At 59.2% G+C, this 17,516-nt stretch overlaps 1 protein-coding gene across 2 annotated transcripts in view; it reads left to right on the top strand.

Annotated features, from left to right (window-relative positions):
- The window catches only part of KCNN3 (potassium calcium-activated channel subfamily N member 3), a 132,353-nt gene extending 117,102 nt beyond the window's left edge, over positions 1-15,251 (top strand). The window contains exons 5-9 of one of the 2 annotated variants that reach the window (XM_040635726.1): positions 1,034-1,144; positions 8,837-8,964; positions 9,562-9,631; positions 14,008-14,247; positions 14,489-15,247. In XM_040635726.1, coding sequence (XP_040491660.1) covers positions 1,034-1,144; positions 8,837-8,964; positions 9,562-9,631; positions 14,008-14,247; positions 14,489-14,521 — 582 coding nt within the window. In that variant the 3' untranslated portion in view covers positions 14,522-15,247. Of the gene's footprint in view, positions 1-1,033; positions 1,145-8,836; positions 8,965-9,561; positions 9,632-14,007 lie in introns of both variants that reach the window. The other variant, XM_040635725.1, reaches the window with a different exon arrangement.
- The last annotated feature ends 2,265 nt before the right edge of the window (positions 15,252-17,516 follow it).

Raw genomic sequence — 17,516 nt, 5'->3', positions numbered from 1 at the left:
GGAGTGGAGCAGGGTGAGGCAGGGGTGAGGCAGGGCAGGACTGACTACTGTCCCTGCAGAGGGATGAGCCGGCGTCGGACCTCTGCGTCCCTGAGCTCGCAGGCAGGCGGGGAAGCACACCCTCCAGGACTCAGACTCCGTGGGGAGGAAGTGGGAATGTACCACTCCACTCATTTCCAGGACAGTCAGGCTGGTGCCCCAAGGGCCCACGGAGGGGGTTCTGTGGGACCCCTGTGTGCCCCGCAGAATCAGAACATCGCTTGGGGAAGTACTGAGGGCTGCCGCGGGCTCCCTCCAGCCCTGGTCTGGGGCAGGAGCCGTGTGTGTCCCCACAGTGTTTCTGGCGAGTGTCCTGGACGAATGGAGAAGGAGCTCGGTCCTCCCGCTAAGTCGCAGCCTGGACCTTCGAGTACAAAGACCCGAGTGAGGGACAACCCCTGTTCCAGAGTGTGCACACTCATGCCAACCCTGTTCCCCTGGGGCACGGTGTGGGGGGTGCAGACTGGGGGGTGCAGTGTGGGGCATAGTGGGGGCACATTGGGGGTACAGTGGGGGGTGCAGTGGGGTGCAGTGTGGGGACACAGTGGGGGGTGCAGTCCAGGGTGGAGTGTGGAGTGCATGGCAGGAGCTGCACCGCCCTGACTCTGGTGTCAGCATGGCCTTCCCTCTTCCCGGCCCCTGGTCTGGAGCGGGGGTGGGCTTGGATAAACAAGAGGGAGACAGGTTCCAGTGTCCAGACCGTCCGCCCGCACAGCCTTGCCCAAGACCGACTGTCTGCTATTGTAAATTCCCCGGAGCCTCAGCCCCACCCGGCTCCATTAGCAACTGGCTGGGCCTCTGAAGACTCAGTGGTCTCCCCTCCCCTGGAGGGAGGTCAGCTCCGCAGCTAAGCCGAGAGCCTGGCAGGCCCTCCGTGGGGGTGGCCACCAGGGCCCGACCGGCCAGAGACCCCAAGCACCCACGGGCTCCTGGAACCCCACAGTCTTCTGCCTGCAGCTTGCCTTGTAATCACGCCCCCCTCTGTCCCCCACAGGGTGCAGGCTGCACTGCCCTCGTGGTGGCCGTGGTGGCCCGAAAGCTGGAGCTCACCAAGGCAGAGAAGCACGTCCACAACTTCATGATGGACACGCAGCTCACCAAGCGGGTAAGAACCACCGTCCACGCCTGAGCGTCACTCAAGCCCAGTGTGCGAGCCGGCCTCAAGGAGACAGCCGAGTGCCGTAGGTCAGGGCCACACCTCTCCACGGGGGCGGGGCCAGGCGTCCAGACACCTGCGAACGGCCTCCACACGAGGGGCGCGACCCCTCAGCACCCCGGGCTCCTGCCTTCCACTAAATCGTGTGCGCGGTTCAGACAGCCAGAAAGCTTTCCTGACAACTGAATGGTGCGTCGGTGGCATAACCCACCCCCTCCCCTAATGGCCCTGAGCCAGTCACCCCGCGTGAAGCAGCATTTCTGTTCAGGCTCAGACAACGGTAGGAAGGGCAGAGTCTTGTCTACACTGAACGTGGGGCTCGAACTCCGACCCTGAGATCAAGAGTCACACGCTCCTCTGACTGAGCCGGCCGGGCGCCCCAGGAAGGGCAGTAGAGTCTTAAAAGTGATATTGTATTTAAATCCAATTCTTTAAAAAAAATCATTGAAGACGATCCTCACAGCAGAGCCCACATTTCTAATGATGTTCATCGAGGTGTCGTCATCCTTTCACCCACGGGGGCTTCTGGGCAATGCTCTTCACTTGCGGTTGGGGAGGAGACGTGCAGGAACGGGGAGCTGGGTCAGCGGCTGGAAGTCTGCCACCCACCGAACTGTCAGAGAAGAGACAGAAACCGGTCCTTCCAGGACAGCAGCCGGACGAGCGAGGCAGGAGCCGTTCCTTAATGACCGCTTTTATGGAGAACTCTCCAGAGCTGCAGGCCGAACGGAGGTCAGCAAGAGGATGCCTTGCAAGACTCCTCTTTCTGCGACGAGCGTCAGACTCCGTGCTGGGGTCTGGGCCACGGTGGCCCGTCTTCCTGGTTCAGGACCGAAGTGGCTTAGGGGGCCCATGAGCCCCTAGGTGCTGGTTTGGGTTTTTGAACGCTATAGAAGATACTCTGATGACCGCTGCAGCCCAGGAAAACAGTGTTAGCAATAGAGTCGGAGGCAGGAGGGAGAACAGAGGCAGGGAGGCCAGCGCCGGGGAGGCAGCCGGAAGACGCGCGGTTGCCCAGGCCTCTGCGCTTCTCAGCAGAATTATTTATGGGGTTTGATTGTCTGTTCTTTGATTCCATGTATTGGGTTCTTTAAAGAGGCTCCACAGATTTGCAAAGGGGTGGGTCCCAGCAGGTATCCCCGCCTTGTTGGCAGGCAGACAGGTGCACAGGGCCCGTCGTGGCCCCGATGAACAACAGAAGGCGTGATGTAGCCTCAAGATGGCAGAACGGAGGGCTGTTCCCACAGTGTCCTGAGTGGGATTCACCCAGAAGCCTGTGGCCCAGCAGTCTTCTTCAGCCCCACAACATGCACACGAGTCCATTTCGGCACCAAGCAAATTACCCCGTGATTGGCACCGCCGTGTGTAGACACACTTGCACCCGGTGCTGGGGTGGCTGGGGGGAGGCAGGGGTGAGGGCGGGCGGCTCTGCCTCCAGCCCCTTCCCTGCAGCTGCTTCCTTAGAGCAGAGACTGGCAGTGGCATATTCTGGTCCGCTCCGTGAAATCAACAATATACTTTGTATTTCATGCCATTCCCGCACTTTCTCCATTTTTCACCCCATAAATCAGACGGTAGAGGAAAATAAACCGAGGCGAGCCCGCTCCCTCGTGTGACAGGAAAATGAACAGTTTGTCTGCAGTCTGACTGTGGAAGGAGCTGACGCTGTGGTCGCTGATTCCCATCCTTCAAAAATAATTCCATAAATCCTCCTCCAAGCCACTTACTTTTTGAAAAGTAGGACTGAAAATCAAATCAACACATATCTGTGGCTCATCCATGAGCACCAGGTATCTTTTAAGCTGAATACATCTCACTTTTCTGAGAACACTTAAATCTGTCGGAATGTCCCTTTAATGTCTAGTATCTTCTCCCAGAGGAGCAAGCAATGCGAAGGGGCGAGCAGCTCCTGCAGAGCGAGGATTCTCGCGGGCCTGGCGGGCCTGGGGCTTCCAGAGGCTCCTCTCCAAAACCTTGGCTGGAAGGAAGGTACTGGTGCAAAGACCCAGGCTCGGAGGAGCCGACCGCGGCGTGACCAGAAGCCTCTCAAGAGCGGACCGGTAGTGCCTTCCACAGATAAAAGCAACCTATTCTGACAAGTGCAGGCAAACCTAATTCTTCAAACACCTAAGCAAACAGAGAGAGAGAGAGAGAGAGAGAAGAATTGTAATTTATTCATCCTAAAAATACGCGGAAGTTCGAGCTGATCCGTCCTGCCGGTCTTGCTGTAAGGGCACCAGCCCCGGGTGGGCCGTGAGAGTCACACGGCTTTATGCCTTTGCTGTGCGAGCAGAGAGGTGGCAGGGCCTGCTGGTGGCACGGGGAGGAGCTCAGTCCCGCTTCTCCTGAACCCGCGGCCCTCCTCATGTCACTTGTGTAACTTGTCAACTCTTTCCGGCACTTAGTGCGATCAGACCTTCCCTCAGTGACCTCACAGGGTCACTGCCGTTATTCCAGAACTATCATTTCTGGCTGCCCTCTGGGCCGGTACTTAACATATATGTAAATGCCACACAGAGAGACTGGAAAAAAGATGTGTGCTCCCCGTCTTTCCCCCCATGCAATGCTGCGTGTCCCCATCTCTCCGTTTTATGGAACTAACCATACCCACCGTCAGGTCACCCGCTGGACACCACCCTCTGCTCCGGGGACACCAAGATGGGCACCAGGAGGTTCCTGCCCCCTAACCAGCAGGGCAGGCTGAGCACGGACAGGAGACGTTCTGTTTGCCACATCTACTCTCCACGTCGGGCCTCAGGCAGCGTCACGGCGTGGGCCCTTGGCTGAGGACTGTCTGTCCTTATCCGTGAGGGGTTCTTGCCCCAAATACTTTACCTAAGACCGTTTCCCCATGAGGTCAGTGAGTGAGACCCAAACCAAGACCAAAACCTGTCTTTCCTACCCTAGTTCCCTCTCCTGTCTTCCCTGGTCTCTAACATGGGAACTTACAGCATCTGGGACTGTCCTCTGCCCCGGGCCCCCGGGGCCTGAGCTGCTCCCACACTCTGGCTTCTCCAGGCCCTCTGCTCACCACACTTCGAGCTGTCACGGGTGCTCGCTCCCTCCCCCTTCGTGAGTCTCCCTGACCCTAGTCTTTCTGCTCTTTGCTTCCCTGTGGGTCCCCTGAGGCTCCAAGACTTAGCTATGAACATATCACCACCCTGCTCAAAACCCTTGGACCCACTCATCAGTGCTAAAGAAACCTTTTCTTTCATTGTGAGCCTATGTAGAAGTTTTATCACAGTCCTGCTGAAAATATATTCTCTTCCAGCAGGCTGATGCAAGGATTTACTCATCACAGATCTTAATCTCTTAAAAACTTACCAAGTAATCGACTGATGGTATCAAATACTAATCCTCCCCCAGAAAGGGCCTGTGAATGATCTCGGTCACAGAGCTCTGTCCCAGACAGGTTGGGGACAGTTTTCTTCAATAAGAGTACTACAAACACTGAGCTTCTGAGCGGGAGGGAGTCCTAGGGACAAGACTCAGGTCCAGAGACGGGCGAGGGTGGGCGCCCAGCCACCGCAGGTGCCTGCATCCCAGCTGGGGCGGCCGCACACTCTCAGGCCTGCCCGCAGCCTCCAGCCACAGCCCTGTGGGTTTTCCGGAGCAGTCGGTTCCTGGGAACTTGGCACGGTGCTTAGGGTCCCGGGCCTGCGGGTCAGAAAGGCCAGCCCGCTAGCACACCAGCCGAGTATCACATCGATAGCAATGTACAAGGAAGCACCGTCCATCACCATGTCGCACGGGGCAAGGAGCTCCAAACTCCACTGTCGGACCACAGAGACCCACCCCTCCTCACTCCCTCCCCCAGCTCCCGACAGCCACAGGGCAGAGCCAGTTCCAAGCCTTGAGGCCGGCTTCCCGGGGCTTCCCTGGAGGAGCAGAGAAGCCTGAGAAGGGGCACGGGACAGGACGGGACGGGCTGGAGAGAGGGTGGGAGCGGACAGAGAAAAGGAAGCCAGAGGGAGGTCTGTGAGGGTCAGGGTGAGTCCGCAGGGCAAGGCCCTCCGCCCCAGCCGTGTCTCAGGGACTCTTTCAGTCAAGTGTGTGAAGAAGGGCCAACCCGCAGGTTCTCGGGCTGTGATGCTCTCCAGCCCTTGGTTCAGCTAAATCTGACCCGGGGATGCGTGGGGGGGAGGGGGAGCTCCTTGAACTAACTTTTGGACACTTGCCAGGTCTGCATCCTCTCCCATCCCTTCTCCAGCACCCCCCCCCCCCCCCTCCGAGCTTTCTGGCAGCTACTGGGCATGCTAGTACATTCCTCCCTGGAGGGTCACAGGGCGGTGGGGGGGCTCCCTGAGGCTTCTGGAGGCACCTGTCCCAGGCTGTCCCGTGTCCCCCTGCAGCGGGAGGGGTGACCAGAGCAAGCCATGGGCGTGGGCGATCGGGCCAAGAGCTCAAGGAGCAGACAAGTGTGTTCTGTGACGTTTTCTCTGGTTGGGGGTGGGGGGCAGGGAGGAAGATCATGTCCAGTGGGGGGAGGACACCGGTGGAGCTGCCACGAGCTGAAGAGCCCGTGGCCAGGCTCTGTGCCCAGGGGTCCCCGTGCAATCGCTGAGCCTTGCTGTCTCTCCCCCTGAAGCTCTCAGTCCCCGATACTTCCTACTGATACTAGAGGCCGCGTCCCATCTGGCTGAGACCCAGCCGTCGAGAGCAGGTGTGCTCCCGACTTGTTCACCACAGCGTCTTCAGCCCCAGGACGGGGTTTGCGTGGTAGGTGCTCCTTGCTGTTTGAAGGAATGAGAAAGTAAACTGAGTCTCACGGAGGTTCAGTAGCAGGGCGGAAGAGGGGGTCCAGTGCCAGCCCTCAGGAGGCTTCTCTGAGGGCTGAGGAAGCGGTGGACACAGCCTGGCACACCGCAAGTGCTCGGGCCCCCGCCACAGGGGATGCACACATGTGTTGGGTCAAGAGCGTGCGGACCCCAGCAAGCACTCAGCTGTGTGCTCGCATGTTTGGGGAACAGAAGAGCCAGCCTTCCGCGTGCAGGCAGGACCCCTCCGACAGCGGCCAGCCTCGCTCAGCCCTTCGCGGCCCCTGATCTCTCCCAGCCCCATCCCCGCCCCAAGGGCAGCTTTTGGCCCTGGCGCGCCTGCCCTCCAGGAGAGCTCAGTGGTACCAAGCCCCCCTCAGGAGCTCAGCGGATCCCAGGAGGGGCACACGACCTCCACGGCTCCCTCCACAGGACGTTCCGAGCCATCAGCCACGTGAGGCAGACGGGGGCCCTGGCTGTGGCATTTACTGTCAGCGTCGGAGGGCACGGTGCCGTCCGAAGCCTGTGTCTGCCCTGCAGGAGCTGACCTGCTTAGCTCTGTGCCAGGCCGGCCGCTGTCAGTTCACTTCGAGTCCGCACTGAGGCTGGCGTTTCACATTGCTTTCCCGAACACACAGGGGCCTCCGGTCCAACCCAGAAAGATGCTGCGGCCGCCTGTGTCCGCTACCCAGGCCCAGCCGTGACTTCACAGCCTCACGCTTGGCCTCCCCGCTCCGTTACGTGGCTAAGTGAGGGCCCTGAGGAGTAAAAGAAAACATGCGAATGTCTTTCCAAGTCCTTGATCCTGGGAAATGGGAAATGGTGGTGTTTGTGTAGAGAGGCTGTCTGGTCAGGTCGCTCTTCGGAGCACACGAAAACCGTATGTTCTCCCTGCACGAGGCTCCCGTGCGACTCCGGCCCTCGCGCCCGACCTCTGACACCGCGCCCTCCTATTCTAAACAGGGGTTTGGGCTCGTGGTCGTAACTAACGTGCGTGTGTGCGCTTTAGTTTACCAGTCGTAGCTTCACGGTGTCCGTCTGTGGCTCGGTTTCTTCCTCTGTCAAATGGGGATCATCCCAGTCCCTGCCCAGGGAGTTTGTGGCGAGGGGTGGCCGAGATGCGTGTGCGGTGCTCGGCCCCGAGCCCGGAGCCCCATCCGCTTTGCTCTAACTGCCTCCGCTGGGCCTCCCCACAGCCTGAGGATTTATTTTCCCACCTGATAGATAATTATTCCCAAACTGCTCAATAACCCAAAGAGCGAGGTCGAGCCGGCAGGCTGTCTGGTTTCGCGGCCTGCTCCTCACCAACACGGAGACAAGCGTGGAAGGCCACCCGCACCGGCGTCCCGTGGCTCCACCAGCCTTCCAGGAGGACACGTGCAGCGCAGGGGCTCTGCTGGTCGCCCTAACTGCCGAGAGAGGGTTTTTTTCCCGTTTTTCTGTGAGGCCTTCCTTGGAAGCTAAGCCCCCAGGAAGACTGAGGGTTCACCCATCAGGAGACGTGGGCAGTGGTAGGCCATCTGCAGAGGGAGCCGGGGTGGTGGGGGGCTCCGGAGGGCCCCCTGGTCCGGGGGGCTCCCATCCTCGCCGGGCGGGGACAGACCCGGCCTCCACTGCCTCCCTGGACAGTCTCCCTCTCCAGCGTCCGCTCACCACCACCTGCTTCCTGTCAGGGAAGCAGCACCAGAAGTGGGCAATGAGTCGTCGAAAGCCATTTTCACAGTGGATTTTTACCGAACAGAAAAGCAGTGTTTATGTCACTTAGACATTTCTGAGAAGACTTAGCTGTTCTTTTAAAAACATCACTTCAGCGCCAATGAAAAATACAATCCAGGCTCGGTAATAAATTTTTGAAACAGACACACATAAAAGTTATCAGCCTGCGCAACAGTGCTTCCCGGGCCTTCCCACACGCCTCCACATCTCGCCATGTCCCATCTGCCGTGTCGGCTGGAAGACACGGGCCTGTACTCCCCGGTTTCACTAAAATCTTTTCTGGCTGGTGACTCGGTTTCTTCTAGGCCGTCCGCCGGACTCCCAGGCCCCGGGCCTGTGGGCCTGGGCCAATCCACGCGGCTCACGGAAACGGGAACCGTTCATCAATGTTTAGCTCATGCCTAATAAGAACTGTTTCCTCTTGCTCTTGTCACTAATTGCCGAGGACGTCTGTGTTTGGATGAAAACTTTGTCCCCTGCCATCTGGATGCCGTCGATCCGTCCCAGCTCCGAAGAGAGCCGGCGAGATCCGCTGTTTCCATGCCAACCGAGGCTGGCGTCACGTGTCGGAGCGCGTGGCTGCGGAGACACCAGCCTTGGCCGGGACGCCGCGTTGGCTTCACACCTAAATCTCTTCACTGATTTTCAGACGCTGCTTTGCAATGATGTCAATTTCAAGCCACTTACATTTACGTGTAAAATTACAGTGTAAATGTTTTTGGCCATTTGGGAAAGGACATGATGGGCTTGCTCAGGCCTCTCGCTCCATTTGTGGGAAAGACGTTTCCTCAAAGAGGCCTTTTAAGAGCTCCAGCTGACAGGAAATCTGTTCGGTCTCTGAATCCAAGAGAGGTACCCTGTGCAGTGAGAGGAGATCTTAGTGGAGCGTGGAGCTCTGCTCCCCGCAGGGCGTCCCGGCCCCCACGTCTGGGGGACGCGGCCCAGGGGGCAGTCTGAAATAATTCAGAAACAGCTCTGGCCCGTCGGCCGCGTCCACAACCGGAGTCATAGGAGATGAGTCGTGACCCTCCTTTCTAAGAGCTCATGAATCAGATCTCTGCAGAACCGTGTCCTTATAAGGTAGATGGATTAGCCAACGCGAAAACCAGAGCGCGTGAAACTGGGAAAATGAACCTGAGGGTGGCGCGCCTTCTTTGTCTTTCCCCAGATCAAGAACGCGGCCGCCAACGTCCTCCGGGAAACGTGGCTGATCTACAAACACACGAAGCTGCTCAAGAAGATCGACCACGCCAAAGTCAGGAAGCACCAGCGCAAGTTCCTGCAGGCCATCCACCAGTGAGTAGCGGGCGCCTCCGTCCGCGCCTTCCGGACCGGGCACGCGGCAGACCCGTGCGCGGCACCCCAGCCGGGCCCAGGCCTTGCCTGTCCACGTGTCGCGCCCGCAGCTGGTGGGCCCCAGGCAGGTGGCTGTGGAGGGAGAAGAGTAAGAGCCGGTGGGGACGCCCTGTCCCCCTGACGACCCCCCACCACGTGGCACCCGGGAGTGGAGCCAACTGTGCCCAGCGCTCTCCAGAAGACAGGCACTTGAAAGTAGGGTGGAGAAGTAGCGATGAAGGGGGTCTGGGGAGGAGGGCATGCAGGTGGCACCAAGGCAGGGAGATGGCCTGAGGGTAGTGGGCGAGGAGGCGGAAGTCACTGCATGGAGATGAGATTCGCTCTCCTGGGGACCAGGGCAGCCTGTGATCGAGGCCCCCACGATCGAGGCCCTGTGATGGAGGTTCCCGTGATCGAGGCCCCATGATGGGGGCCCCGTGATCGAGGCCCCGTGATCGAGGCCCCCAGGCCGGGTCCCAGAGTCAGGTGCACTGATGCAGGCGGGGCTGAGCTGTCGTGGGCACTTGGAGAGTGTCGCTCTCACGACTCTTCCCCCAGGCTGAGGAGCGTCAAAATGGAGCAGAGGAAGCTGAGCGACCAAGCCAACACACTGGTGGACCTTTCCAAGGTGAGTGCGGAACCGGGCGCATTCTTAGGTGCCAGCACTTGGCCTCCCCCGTGTGGCTGCGAGGACCCGGCCACGTCCCAGCTACATGATGCAGGGCCAGGAGAGCAAGGACAGCGCCTCCTTGGGGAAGCACGTCCAGGCTGGAGTTCCTGACAGGAGTTCTGTGGCTGGAAAACCGGCTGTGGTTGCCGTGCGGCCGCGGGTCTGTCCGTACGCACAGTTCAGCAGCCTCCTCCTGACTGATGCGGCCGCACAGTGACACCCCAAGAATGAGCTCAGGCGTGCCCGGGGCCCACTTGGGGACATGGGGGCCACGCTGCCCGTCACTCAGTAACGACTGGCAATTCATCTTCTTGCCTCCTCTAATCCTTACAGACCCGCTTTTCTGGCCCCAAATTGTTGGGGGGTGGCGTTGTTTTACTTCTCAAGAGGCAGGCCCCCCACAGTGAGCATGAAAGTGCCAAGAAAGAGAGCCCTCCTGTGGGAGCCCAGGGCTTGACGCATTCTGACGCAGACCTGCGGTAAATCCCGTCAAGAAACTCCCTCCCCTCTGGCAAACCACAGAAAGGAAGAAGGGAAGGCCACGCTGCTGGCCGAGCCTGGTGGCTGCTTCCCCTCCGCAGCCCCTCCCCTCACGGCCCCTTGACAAAGATTATACGTCAAGTGTCCAGCCCAGGGCCAGGCTGGCAGAACATTCCAGCAGATGTCAGTTACCATAATGGAACGTTCTCTGGCTGAGCCAGAGGCTCTCCCTCAGGGGAATTAGCACCCTTTGAAAAGAGGCACAATCAGGGAAATTGCTGGCTGCCAGGCCACGTGCGGGCGCCTTGTTGAATGAAGGGATCAAGCCCAAGCAGGGGCCTCCCCAGCTGGGGGCAGGGAGGGGCGGTTGGGGGCTGCGGGACGGGAAGGCGAGGTCACACAGGTGGGGAGGCCGTGAGGCCTGTGTGCTGGGGGCCCGGCACTGCCGTGGAGCCAGGGCCCCAGAGCCTGGACATGGGGGGACAGAAGGGGACACTGGACTGCAGGAGGAAACCCCCAGGGTCTTGGGCACGGCGATAACACCCTTGGGTATCAGGAAGCACTAGAAGTGGGTTTACAAATGGAGGCGTTTCCTACAATGATAGAAAGAAGCCTCATTCTGGGCAGGGCCTCAGAGCGCCTGGCCAGACTCAAGGGAGGGGCCACGGAGAACGGGCCACAGACAGCCCTCATGTCCCGGGAACCCTCCCCCTCTCCCTGCTCTCCTGTGCAAGAGCCTGCTTCAGGTCTGTCCCCTGCTGTCCCCTCTCCACTGTGACTTCTGTCTCCGGGCAGACCGAGGCGCCCCCGTCCAGAGAGCAGATGCTCTCGCTGTGGCCACAGGCGAGGACGCCTTGGTCTCCTGGTGATCTTAGCTCTAAACTCTCGGGGATGAGGTGACTGGCTCGGACCGGCCAGCTGTGGCCAGGAAGAGGCTCGTGCAGGGCGAACCTGGCTGGGGACCCACCCAGCACGATGCGGGAATATTCAGCCCCATGCCATGCCCCCAGACTTTCTCCTACAAGCAGCGGGCTCTCCTGCCTCCCCCTCACCTGGCAGGACACACTGTCGCTGATGTTCTCCTGGGAACATCAGACAAACGGACTTTCAAGCCTGCGTTGGTTCAGTATGGCCACAGCGCCTCACAGAGACGCAGCCCGTGAAGAGCAGGCTGAAGGAACAACTCTGTGAATCACGTGGGCAAAGAAGCCCCATCAGTAACCTGCAGCGAGTCACCTGGAAGGAGCGGCGTGCAGGGAAGGGCGAAGGGGGCCTCTGCAGGGCTGCCGTGGGGACAGGTGCGAGCCCAGGAGGGGGTCAGCCGCTCAGCGTATTTGGGTCCATATGCCCGCCCAACCGCACCCCTGCACCTCGTCCCCAGGCAGTGGAGCAGAGGACACATGCTGCATCCTCCCAGCTCGCCACCTTCCCACCCCTGCTCTTGGGTCCTCGCTAGATGAAGAAAATGGCACGTGGCGTCCAAATATTATTTGCTAGATTGAAAGGCGACCTTATAGGCTGGCATTGCTGGGAGGACTTCGTCTGTTTGCTGGCTTCGATTTCTGTCTGTAATTCCCAGCATCTGAGGATCCGGTGAGACGGTACCTGTGAAAGTGCTTTGTAAACGCATGGGGTTTTGGGATGGTAGTTCTCCTTGTGAATACAGATGAGGAAGGAACAGAGTAGCCGCCCTGAGGTCGGGCAGCTGGCCAGCGGCCGCCGGGGTGCCGAGACCCAGGGGCCCGGGCCCTGTCCAGGCAAATGAGTGGTCTGGACGTTCCGGGAACCTTGTGCCCCTCGACGGAAGTCCTGGATTGTTAATTAGTGAAGGCAACACGTTTCCTTCCGAAGTCTGGCCTCCCCCCTGCCCCCCCGGGGCGTCCTGCGCTCCCAGGCAGAGCTGCCTTTCTCCCACCTCGGCAAGGCCCCTTCCCCGCCCCCTCTCCAGCTCTCATACTTCACCACCTCCCTTTGCTCTGCTTTTCCCTCTCACCTTGATCCCTACTCCCGTGGCCGTGGCTCCAGGGTTTTCTGTGTCTCGCTGCAGTAACTTGGAGTTTCAGGCAAACAGGATGAGGATGTTACCGGCACAGGACCAGATGCCCCAAGGGCCACGTTACCTGGGAGGGGCAGGGGGGCACGGAACAATGGCCACGGCAGCCACAGGGACGGGGAGCCATAGGGGCTGAGGGCTCGCACCAGGGGCTGAGGGCTCGCACAGCGGTCACTTGTTAATTTACAGAGAAGTGTAGCTGTCACATAGGTGAGCTTTCCTGGGGCCAACTCAGGAAACCAAAGTACAATCAGAAAGTGGCCTGACGAGGGAGGCATGAGAGCCACGGGACGGGACTGGGAGGGCACCCGTGGGAGGTACGGGTTGGAGCTCAGGTGGCTCGACGCCATTAAAGGAGCCGGATTTGAGGGGCATAGGTGGGCTCGGTGGGGCTTTGTGCTGGGGCGGTGGGGGGCGCCCAGGTCTGTGGTGGGGTGGCGGGAGGGAATGGCGCCCGGGCCTGAGCCCCCGCTGTCAGCTCTCCTCTGACCCACTTTTATGACTTCACTCTCAGAAGGCAAGTGTATTGCTACTTTTAAGTTCCATTTGTGTTTCAGCTCCCTGGGGCTCCCCCGTTTGGCCCCCGTGTCTTGGCCTCACGCAGGGCTCACTCGCAGGCAGTCCCGGGCTGGGGCCATCGGGCTCTCCCTTCCTTTCCTTCAGCCACACAGGTCTCGTTGGTAAACACTGAGAACCCTTCTAGGTACCTGGCCATGATCCATGGTGTGACGCGTCTGTCCCCATCAGTGGAATTCCCATGTTGGGCCAAGGATGGCAGGGGCCCACGCCAGCCTCACTCATCCGTTTGCTCTACTGACATCTTTCAGGGGCAGCCTTGCACAGCAGACCCTCTCCAGGCGTGTTGATGTATGTTTGTGTGTCTGTTAGCTGATCTCCTACAAGCCAGGTGCACACAGCAGGCAAAGCTCACTGCCCTGAAGGAGGGAGGGTCCCTCCCAGTGGGTGCCGGCAGACCACCCCGGAGCAGCAGAATTCGCTAGTGCAACAGAGGGTGGGAGAAAAGGGGGAGGCTGAGCAAGTTAGCAGGATCAGGAGTGGGGGTGGGGTGCAGTGTTAAGCAGGGCACGGGAGATGGGGCAGGTCGCCGGGACACGGGGAGACAGCAGTGAGGCGGGAGGTTTACTGGGGGGCCCATTCGGGAGCAAAGGAGACGGGACAGGGCGGAGGGGGCAGTCTGGACCTAGACAGATGGACAAAGGCCTCAGCGGCCCATGGGAGCTCTGGGGGTGGACTGGCCCTGCGGGGATGTCCCAGATGGGGCAGCAGCCCTCCTCGAGGACCAGGCAGTGAGGAGGGGCCGTGACCCCAACCCCATGGGGCAGCTCCTTGTGGCTGTGAACCAGGCCAGTGATGAGTCCCGGCGTCCACCATCTCTTCTGGCTGCTGTGCTGAAAACCGCACGGAAGCAATAGTGCCATGACCATGTGTGGTTATTACTCACTCCTATTTTATAAGGAAACCAAGGTCCAGACTCGTACTTGAACTGTGGACGGTGCCTTCTCTTTGACGCTGAGTCTCGTGCAGCCTCTGAGCCGAGAGCTCGGGTCAGCAAGGACATAAGAACCGGCCGAGACTCGCCCGCCTTCCTCCCCATGACGCGTGTTTCCTGGTGGGTTGTTGCCGGCCCCCTGCCCCCACTGCAGTTGCAGGTTCCGGCCTGCACCTCCAGGCCCTCTCCCGGTGGGCCGGCCCGGACGCGCTGGTGCGGACGCGCTCCCCGCGTTTCACTTTTCCTGTTGCGGGCCCTGCGATGACCTGCAGTGTCCGTCTGTCCGTACAGATGCAGAACATCATGTACGACCTGATCACAGAGCTCAACGATCGGAGCGAGGACCTGGAGAAGCAGATCGGCAGCCTGGAGTCCAAGCTGGAACACCTGGCCGCGGGCTTCAGCTCCCTGCCCCTCCTCATCGCCGACGCCCTGCGCCAGCAGCAGCAGCTCCTGTCCGCCCTCGCCGAGGCCCGGGGCGGTGCCGCGGGCACCACCCACACGCCCCCAGCCTCCGACAGCCCCCTCGGGGTCAGCTCCACCTCCTTCCCGACCCCGTACACAAGTTCAAGCAGTTGCTAAATTAACCCCCACTCCAGAAGCATTACCCATAGGTCTTAAGATGCAAATCAACTCTCTCCTGGTCACTTTGCCATCAAGGACCCATCGGACCAGGGACCGTAACGAGGAGAGACCGAGCTAATTACCCAAGTCGTGTTCCTTCAGTGCGTGTTCGATATGCCTTGAAACCAGAAATCTAATCTCTGTTTAGGTGCCTCTACTTGGGAGCAGGAAGAGGAGGTGACGGACGTGGCGCCCCCGGCAGCGCCCTTGCGGCAGACCTGGTGCAGAGCAGAAACCCACGCTCCATCTCAGGTCTCACGTGGGGGGCGGGGTGGGGGGCAGGTGCACCGAAGCAGCCAACACAGAAGGAGCCCAGAAGAGGGTCCCACGGGGGTGGCGTCGGGCTTGGGCGGGGGTTCCTCACCACTGGGGTCCTGAGCACGCCCCTCTCCATGCCTTTGGTCTCAGGAAGCCTCTGGAAGACAAAAGGCAAGGAGAGCTACCACAACTTGCCAAAACAGACGTTCTTTCTTCCCGTACCTTAACCAGTCATAAAACCCAATTTAGACTAAAAAAAAAAAAAAAAAAAAAAAAAAAAGACAAATAAAAAGCCAGATATTCCTGTGTGTTTGCCAGTGTGTGCACGCACACACCCCACATTCAGCACCGGCCTTTCCTTGTGTGAGCTTGACCCAAACAGAAAGGGAGCTGGTACCTTACCCTGCACACAGTAGGCACTAAATGCGTGTGGGCTTGGTGTGAATCTGAATGTGGGTGCTTTCAGCTCAGGTAGTTTGCCGGGGTTGGGGACGCTCTGAGCTTCGCTGGAGATGCGGCCCCTTCAGACCCGATCCCGGTGCCCACCCTGGACACGCTCCACCCGCACTTGGTTTGAGATGAACGCCGAGCCACACTTGCTGGCCTTCTGGAGAGAGAGGCAGGCTTCTAAGAATAACAGCCTGTGCAGAGTATTCTCCTGTCCAAACCGCGGTGTTCCGGGGGAGCAGGTGCCGCGTGGGTGCAGGCGGGGCGGGGCGGGGCGTGCGCACAGGTGTGCCGTGAGGAGGGGCTGGTCCGGGGCTCCGCTCAGCCCGCTTAACCAGCGGCGGTGCTCCCGCCCCGGCTGTGAGGAGTGCAGCGGGGTCCAGCGCCTCCCCGCAGAGCTGCGGAGCAGGCGCCCGCGGTGGGGAGCGGCCCGGGTGGCCCCTTCTCCCCGACCTGAGACCTCCTGAGGGAGAGTCTGAGAACGAAGGAGCCCTTCGGGAGCTTGTGGGTAAGGTGAGGTGGCGTGGATGGGTCAGCAGCCGTTCCCGCTGTGCCATACTGATCTTGGTGCAAACACTGTTCGCCTTTGTCTCGAACTCCCAGAACTTGAGAAACACCCAGATTCGCGCAGTGACCGGCATGGGGGGGAGGCACGTGGGCGCCATCTTTCATTGCTCTGAGTGTGGCCGCCGGCCACACCCGTGTGCTTCCTCGCTCTTCTCAGTGTGCGGCCTTTGGCTGCAGCTGGTGGGGACTTAGACGAGACTGTGGAAGGTTTCATCTGGTTCGGGTGACGCGTCCGGTGTTGTCTGTGTGTGGTGGTTCTGCGGGCCTTCCCTGTGCACGGGACATTGTCCCTTCCCTGATGTCAGAGCTGGGACAGGTCTTCTGGGGACGAGGGGACCACTAGACGGCCAGAGGTGGATGACCCTAGAGCCCAGCTACTAGTCCAAGAAGATCTGGTCTCTTGCTAAACTTCCTCTTTTATCTGTTTTCACTGCTGTTGTTCCCCACACGGTCTTGTTTCGTCTTGGTGACTCCTGGGAACATTGCCATTGGCTGCTTTGCAGATGCCACACTTGCTGCTGACTCTTTATTTTTTTTACTTGTTCTTTTAACTATTGATTATCTGAAAGATCACCCTCCTTTTTTATGTCCCAAGAATGGTGCTCCCGTCTCAGTGACAGTGCAGCCAACCCGATAAACAGATGTGCACGCAGATGAGATGACCGTGCAGTGTCTTTGTGGCCAGAGTTCTGTCTTACAAGGTGGAGACCACAGACAGGTCGTCCTGCACATGCCAACCCTGGTCACTGACCCCCAGCCCCCCCATTCCCTCTTGTGCACCCTTCCGTTCCGCTGTAACCGTGACGTGTGTGTCCACACGTGTGCACACACTGACACATAGAGGGATTTAGTCTTAACCTCAAGTAAACGACATGCAAGATGGCCCTGCCACCCCCCCCATTGACCCGCCCAGGTCTGTGGATAATTCTGTAACCCCTCATTCATGCTATGCACCTAAGTGAACCCCAAAGACTGGGCGAGCAGCCCTGGTAAAGGGGGGGCTGGAATGCTGTCCAGCAGCAGTGGCCACTGGCGTCCCAGGAACATGTGGACATTTGTGGCACGACTTGGCCTATCGGTAGTGCAATAGTGGGGTGTGGTTTCTTTCCTTGGCAAAAGAATACTTAATCTTCAAAAAACGGTGATCATATCTGCTTCTTGATCTTGCGGTGGTGACTGGGAGGCTGCTTCCCTGTACCAGTGTTTCAGCTCTACGTGGGGAAGTTACCCAGGCTCCTGTGAGTGCAGTCAACCCCGACGACCTCAGTATTGATTACCCGAAGTGTAGACCCCTCCAGGTTTTCTCCCTACGGCCCATCCTTCAGCTAATTCCGCTGTGCCTCAGCATCGCAGTCAGATGGGAAAAGGCGGCAGGTGCCTTCTTGTTCCTTATTCTCAGATCTGGTGGTGGAGGTGGTTTCATTAGCTACTCGAGCATTGGCCATCTGTAAAAACTATTCATTACAATAGCCTCACTCTAATACTGAACCGACTTGAGTTCTGCCCAGTCCTGAGGGCTGACCCAGTGGCAGAACCCCGCTATGACTTTTCTGATAACTTAGTGACAGGTAGAATACCCTAATAGTCCCCGAAATATCTAGACACTTGAATAAAAACTACAGAGCCACCCCTCACCACGTAAGCCATACTCTAGCCTCACGTACTGTAAAGCCAGGGATGTACTGTGATACTTAAGACCACTGGTCTCCGTGGGATTTCAGGACGTAGCATCAGTTGGTAAACTATACCAGACTGGGGACTCCCTCCTCCTTAGACCGAAGTCCCAATACAAATCTGCACCTTTGGGTCGAAGGCCACGTCTGTCTGACCATCATCAATAAATTGTCATGAAGTGTCTGAACTGCTCTCGCCCTGCTCCTAATATGCAGCTTCATGCCAGCACA

Source organism: Ursus maritimus, unplaced genomic scaffold (assembly GCF_017311325.1).
Source record: "Ursus maritimus isolate PB19 unplaced genomic scaffold, ASM1731132v1 scaffold_2, whole genome shotgun sequence".
NCBI classification, from domain to species: domain Eukaryota; kingdom Metazoa; phylum Chordata; class Mammalia; order Carnivora; family Ursidae; genus Ursus; species Ursus maritimus.
Note: the sequence above shows the minus strand (reverse complement) of the source record. Positions and strands in the feature narration are given on the sequence as shown.